Source organism: Camelina sativa, chromosome 18 (assembly GCF_000633955.1).
Source record: "Camelina sativa cultivar DH55 chromosome 18, Cs, whole genome shotgun sequence".
Lineage (NCBI taxonomy): Eukaryota > Viridiplantae > Streptophyta > Magnoliopsida > Brassicales > Brassicaceae > Camelina > Camelina sativa.
In genome coordinates, this window is record NC_025702.1 from 16,413,444 (window position 1) to 16,420,112 (window position 6,669).

At 36.7% G+C, this 6,669-nt stretch overlaps 1 protein-coding gene across 3 annotated transcripts; it reads left to right on the top strand.

Annotated features, from left to right (window-relative positions):
- Positions 277 to 4,090, top strand: LOC104762026 (subtilisin-like protease SBT4.13). Of its 3 annotated transcripts, none has more exons than XM_019240322.1 (10): positions 277 to 411; positions 546 to 640; positions 745 to 836; positions 912 to 1,164; positions 1,249 to 1,735; positions 1,816 to 1,913; positions 2,518 to 2,733; positions 2,809 to 2,920; positions 3,002 to 3,209; positions 3,304 to 4,090. In XM_019240322.1, the coding sequence occupies exons 1-10, from the start codon at positions 319 to 321 to the stop codon at positions 3,852 to 3,854; spliced, it is 2,205 nt and encodes a 734-aa protein (XP_019095867.1). In that variant the 5' UTR covers positions 277 to 318; the 3' UTR covers positions 3,855 to 4,090. The 3 variants fall into 3 exon arrangements, with proteins under 3 accessions (XP_019095867.1, XP_019095865.1, XP_019095866.1); XM_019240320.1 differs by lacking the exon at positions 1,816 to 1,913 and adding an exon at positions 2,333 to 2,430; XM_019240321.1 differs by lacking the exons at positions 277 to 411; positions 546 to 640; positions 745 to 836; ... (1 more) ...; positions 1,249 to 1,735; positions 1,816 to 1,913 and adding exons at positions 2,222 to 2,252; positions 2,333 to 2,430.

The following is a 6,669-nucleotide window of genomic DNA, read 5'->3' on the forward strand; positions in this document are numbered from 1 at the left end:
TCGAAAACTAAAGAGAAACTAATCCCACACTTTATTATTTTTTTCACTAATTGAGTAAATAATAAATCCCTATATATGATTCCTCAAATTGTAAACAGTGTTACCATTTAATGGATACAGATGTCACTAAAATTATGGCTAAATTTGATCTTAGTTACAAATTATTTATATCAATTAAAGACAAAATCAGAGGACATGAATTAGTTTCTTTTAATTTGACACGGTGCATGTATGATTTCACCTATATAAAGATCATTTCATGTTCATCATAGCATAACTTAAAACTTGAGTAACTTTAATCGTTTTATTTTTAAAACAATGGCGAAAGTAGCAGCTTCATCTTGCCTTCTTTCATGTCTCCTTGTTTTGTTCTTGAGTTCAGTCTCAGCTGTCACAGATGAAGATAAACAGGTATTATTATCATCGGTGATTCATATCATTACTAATTTATTACATTATGATGATCTCTTGTTAATTTTCCCATAATGATCATCCAATCCGTTTTAAATGATGATGATGATGATGGTGCTTTATGATCCATGAAGGTTTATATTGTCTACATGGGATCACTTTCATCTGGAGCGGACTACACACCAACGTCCAATCACATGAGTATTCTTCAAGAGGTCACCGGAGAAAGGTGTGATTTGATTAATTCATTTTCTTAAATCATATGGCAAGTTAAGATTAATTGAGTTTAGATATTTTTACGGAGATTTTTAACAAGTGGTATATTATTTCTAGTTCGATCGAAGGACGTTTGGTGAGAAGTTACAAGAGAAGTTTTAACGGTTTCGCGGCCAGGCTCACAGGGTCAGAACGGGAGCGTGTAGCCAGTAAGTTGTTCTTCGATCGACACACACTTATATGTTGAAATGATTCTAAAGGTTACTCGTTTGTGTTGTTCTTAGATATGGATGGTGTTGTGTCTGTGTTCCCAAACAAGATGTTACAACTCCAAACAACATCGTCTTGGGACTTCATGGGGCTAAAGGAGGGAAAAAGAACAAAGAGGAACCCTACCGTGGAGAGTGATACCATTATCGGAGTTATCGACAGTGGAATCACGCCGGAATCTCAGAGCTTTTCCGACGAAGGCTTTGGTCCGCCTCCTAAGAAATGGAAAGGTGTTTGTTCCGGTGGTGAAAACTTCACATGCAACAAGTAACTACTCCAAAGTTAATTTCTCTCTTTAACATTAGTTTGGAATATGAAAGATTTTATGTTATTGATCTGTTTATATTTCAGCAAGTTGATAGGGGCAAGAGACTACACAAGCGAAGGTACTAGGGACACAGAAGGCCACGGTACACACACGGCCTCTACCGCGGCTGGAAACGCAGTAGTGGACACAAGCTTCTTTGGAATCGGCAACGGAACCGCAAGAGGTGGCGTTCCGGCCTCTAGAATCGCCGCTTACAAAGTCTGCACCGAGACAGGATGTAGCTCGGATGCTCTATTGTCTGCGTTTGATGACGCGATCGCTGATGGTGTAGACCTCATCACCATCTCTATAGGGGATAAATCTGCGCCCATGTTCGAACGTGACCCGATCGCTATTGGGGCTTTTCACGCAAGGGCCAAAGGGATTCTCACTGTGAATTCTGGGGGTAACAGCGGTCCAGACCCGACCTCAGTGTCGAGTGTAGCGCCATGGATCTTGACCGTTGCAGCCAGTACCACGAATCGTGGGTTTGTCACCAAAGTGGTTCTCGGAAACGGCAAGACACTTGTCGTAAGTATCAAGTAACACTTTTCTATAGTATTCTTCTTCGTCCCTCTTTTTTTACCAATGATTCCTCTGTTCCGTAACAGGGTAAGTCAGTGAACGCTTTCGATATGAAAGGAAAGAAGTACCCTCTTGTGTACGGAAAATCTGCGGCTTCCTCTAACTGCGACGCAGCAGCAGCAGGGTACCTTTCTCCCTACGAAACATAATCTTAACTGTAATGAATTTATTATGATGACCTAGATTTTTTGTAATGAGATCGAATCATTTTTAGGCTTTGTCAGGAAGCGTGTCTAGACGAATCCCGTGTGAATGGGAAGATCTTAGTGTGCGGTGGTCCAGGTGGTTTGAAGATAGCTGAATCAGTTGGAGCTTCCGGACTCATTTTCAAAACCCCTAAACCAGACGTCGCCTTCATCCACCCTTTACCTGCATCTGGTTTACAAGCAGAAGACTTTGAGTCTCTCGTCACTTACCTTGAGTCCACANCAAAGTGGTTCTCGGAAACGGCAAGACACTTGTCGTAAGTATCAAGTAACACTTTGCTATAGTATTCTTCTTTGTCCCTCTTTTTTTACCAATGATTGCTCTGTTCCGTAACAGGGGAAGTCAGTGAACTCTTTCGATATGAAAGGAAAGAAGTACCCTCTTGTGTACGGTAAATCTGCGGCTTCCTCTAACTGCGACGCAGCAGCAGCAGGGTACCTTTCTCCCTACGAAACATAATCTTAACTGTAATGAATTTATGATGACCTAGATTTTTTGTAATGAGATCGAATCATTTCTAGGCTTTGTCAGGAAGCGTGTCTAGACGAATCCCGTGTGAATGGGAAGATCTTAGTGTGCGGTGGTCCAGGTGGTTTGAAGATAGCTGAATCAGTTGGAGCTTCCGGACTCATTTTCAAAACCCCTAAACCAGACGTCGCCTTCATCCACCCTTTACCTGCATCTGGTTTACAAGCAGAAGACTTTGAGTCTCTCGTCACTTACCTTGAGTCCACAGAGTAAACGATCATCAACTCTATGTTTTATACATTTTCTCCATCTTTATACTGAAATATCTGTGTTTGTTTTCTCAGTTCTCCACAAGCAACTGTTCTAAAAACTGTAGCCATCTTCAATCGGACATCCCCTGTTAGTGCTTCCTTCTCTTCTCGTGGTCCCAACATTATCGCTGCTGATATTCTCAAGGTAAAAATATACAAAACATTAATGATGTCGGTTCTGTTTATTTTTCTGGTCTGATTGGAGACAATGGTGTATGACTTGCAGCCGGATATAACAGCGCCGGGAGTGGAGATCCTTGCTGCATTTTCACCTGATGGTCTTCTGTCTGAACATGACACCAGACATGTGAAGTACTCTGTTATGTCCGGAACTTCAATGTCTTGTCCTCACGTTGCTGGCGTGGCTGCGTATGTCAAAACGTTTAACCCTAAGTGGTCTCCTTCCATGATTCAATCTGCCATCATGACAACTGGTAAGGGAAAAATTTACATCCAATTTCAACTTCCTTGTCCCACAAGTAGCCTTTGTTGACTCTGTTTTTGTTCTTTTTTAACTATTCTTTGCAGCTTGGCCGGTGAATGCTACTGGAACTGGCATCGCATCGACTGAGTTTGCTTATGGAGCTGGACATGTCGACCCGATAGCGGCTGTAAATCCTGGACTCGTCTATGAATTGAACAAAGAAGACCTCATCGGGTTTCTCTGCGGCATGAATTACACTACGAGTGTCCTGAAAGTACTCTCCGGTGAAGCCGTCAATTGCTCAGAAGCAAAAGCTATCTTACCAAGAAACCTCAACTATCCTTCAATGTCGGCTAAGTTGGCGGGAAATGATACCACCTTCACTGTGACTTTCAACAGAACTTTGACTAACGTCGGCACACCTAATTCTAAGTACACATCAAAGGTAGTGGCGGGCCACGGATCTGAACTCAGCGTCAAGGTCACGCCTAGTGTTCTGTCTTTTAAGGCTGTGAATGAGAAGCAATCTTTTATGGTCACTGTTACAGGCAACGATGTCAACTCTGAACTGCCTTCGTCTGCTAATCTAATCTGGTCCGACGGTATCCATAACGTGAGAAGTCCAATCGTCATTTACATTTATGACGAGTATTGATGAGTTATCATCATCATCATAAAGAAATCTTATTGTTCTTGTTATGTTTCTTTTCTCTCTGTTTTTACTTTTAGTTCATCTTCTTGCACTATTATGTCTCGGCTTCCTATATGTATGTTGATGTCTTGGGATATGCATATTGGATAATCCAGATACTGTGTTTTTTCTTTTCTTGATTTCTTGTTCTAATCAAATTCCTCTTTCTAATCGTTGCTCAATAAAAGAGGAGAGCCACAGACGAATTCAAATATGCAATGTGGAAGTGCTTATAATTAATCTTTGTCATTATAATTACTAGGAATTTGTAATTCATCCTCAATTCTTTCCTTTCCCAATCAATTTGATCATTTTTACTTGCTTGCTATATATTGCTTTCTGTTGATTAAACAACCAAAGTTTTAAATTTCGAATCTATAACCTAGATGGCGGGACTTTTCTTCCTTTACCACTGGATAAAGGTGACTTGGTTAATGCTTTCCACCAGTGACTGGGATTTTATGTTGGTCTCTCCCAATCCATCCCAATCCACAGTGTTGGATGCTCTCATTCCAGGTTGCATCCCCCTCTATTTGTAGCGTGCATGTTGGTAGGGGGCCGAGGTTGCAATGTTTTTTTCTTTGCCTTGATGGGGAAAGGCTTCCGGCTGAATGCAAGAAAAAAATCAATTTAGAGAGGTAGAAAGACAAAAAATTCGTCTCTTGTGGCAATAATGATAAAAGAGAAACAAAACAATCTGAAAACCTTCGTAGATGAAATTTCAAATAAAGAGTTGAGAAAAGAGAATTATCAAAAAAAACAAAAAAAGATAAAAGAGCAATCAAACAGATGTCACAATGGGTGAAATAGGTGTCTTTGCAATTTTAGAAAGGCAATAGATTCAGTAAACGAAGCAAAAGACACAACATATCTTTCAATAAATTAATGACGTTAATAACTTTTACACTATCGGTCCCTGTAGAATAGGGGAATGATGAACCTCCCGAAAACAAGGGCAAGAATGTAGCATTTCAACGTCGCAAAGGAAAGATAGATCAGATCAAAGTTTTTTCAACGCAAGCGACGGTTCTTGAATTATAGGCAACTTGACACGACCTTATAGGCAACATATTGTAAATAAAGATCTTCTTGTGAGTTGTGATCTGAGCCTTTGCAGTACTCTACTTGGCCATACTAATGCATCACAACCCGAACATCTGATTAATTGTTTTCGTTTGTTTTTTTTTTGTTTTTACCTACATTAAATTAAACCATTTTGTTAATTATTTACTTTCATTATGTTAAAAGAAAATTGTCTATCCGGATTAAAAAGTCATATTTATAGCAAGTACTTTTAGAAGAGCTTTTCAACTTGACTTGTCATTTGTTCTTCTCTCGGTTTTTCGATCGAATTTGTTTTTGCTATGTCATATGTACGTCTACCTTTTTCTTCGCAATCTCTATTTCCATTCTCATTTGGAACACTTCTATATATTATCAAAATGTTTGGCATCCAAAAAATAAAAGAAATCAACTTGACTCTTTAAAATTTCTAATAAACTTGTCTTATAAATTAATGGTAACTACCCTGAATCATTTGTATCCAATGGACATCCTTAAGAAAGTGATGGGTTTTAGAAAGTTAATGTTGTTGACTCTTTGTGTACTTTAATTCATCGTTGTGTAAGAATGTTGATATATAAATTCGTATTTGAAATTTCATTTTCTACTACTTTAGTCTTTTTGTGTTATTTATATATATAGTAAACTCAACATAATTTTGTGTTAACCCAACTCCCAAACCAATATTTGAGACCATTCGACTGATTGAACTTTTAATATCTATGAATTTATCATTAACATGACACTACCGATGACAACTTTCTTACTATTAGATGACTTTCATAATCTGATAGGGAAGCATCCTATCACCCGAATCTATATACACATTTTTTGAGATATTTATAAAATAAATATTCAAATTGACATTTATTTACAGGCATGCCATTGACATTAAATAATTAATTTAATAAACAAATTAACTCTACTTATATTTGATTTTTTTTATAAAAACTAATTGTTTTAAAAGGTAACAAACATAATTATAAATGTATACAAATTTTATTTCCTTATTTTATAAAAAGGTGAGTGAAGAGGTATTGTTCTTTAAAAATTTGAAAAACAAATTTGATAAAAAGTGACTTTTAGCCTTATATATTATATTTTACTTTCACGGGTTTTGTATGATGAGTTTTTGCAGATTAAAAATATTTGAACATGGTGCATGATCCGCCTAGCATGGCGGGTTTAGACTAAGAACCAAGACTAAAACTATTAGTTTATTTCATATACTATAGATTTGTAGTCATAGTTTGGAAAATTAACTTATTAATTATTTAGTATATGAACTACAAAATATTACACATACTACAACACATTCTTAATATTTCAAAAAAAAAATTGTATATACATAAAAATATAAAATAACATATCATATAGACATATAGACATATACATCTGTTTAATTATAGAAAACAAAACTAAGTGTTTTAAAATTTTATATGAAAAATTATTCTAAACAAAATTATAAATTAATTAGATAAAATTAATTAATTGGGAATTTAAAAACTAAATAAATTAAAATTATTATTTAAAATATATTAATTTATAATTTAGTCCCGCGGTAGTTCATTTTACTCATGCTACAAAAAAGTTTGATATCTAAAGGATCGATAATCACTCCATTGCTGATTTATCTTCTTGAAAGAAAGTTTAGGTAACTGAAATGTGAAATCATTTGGGATAATCTGATAAAGCCGTCTCTGCAGGGAGTGGAGTT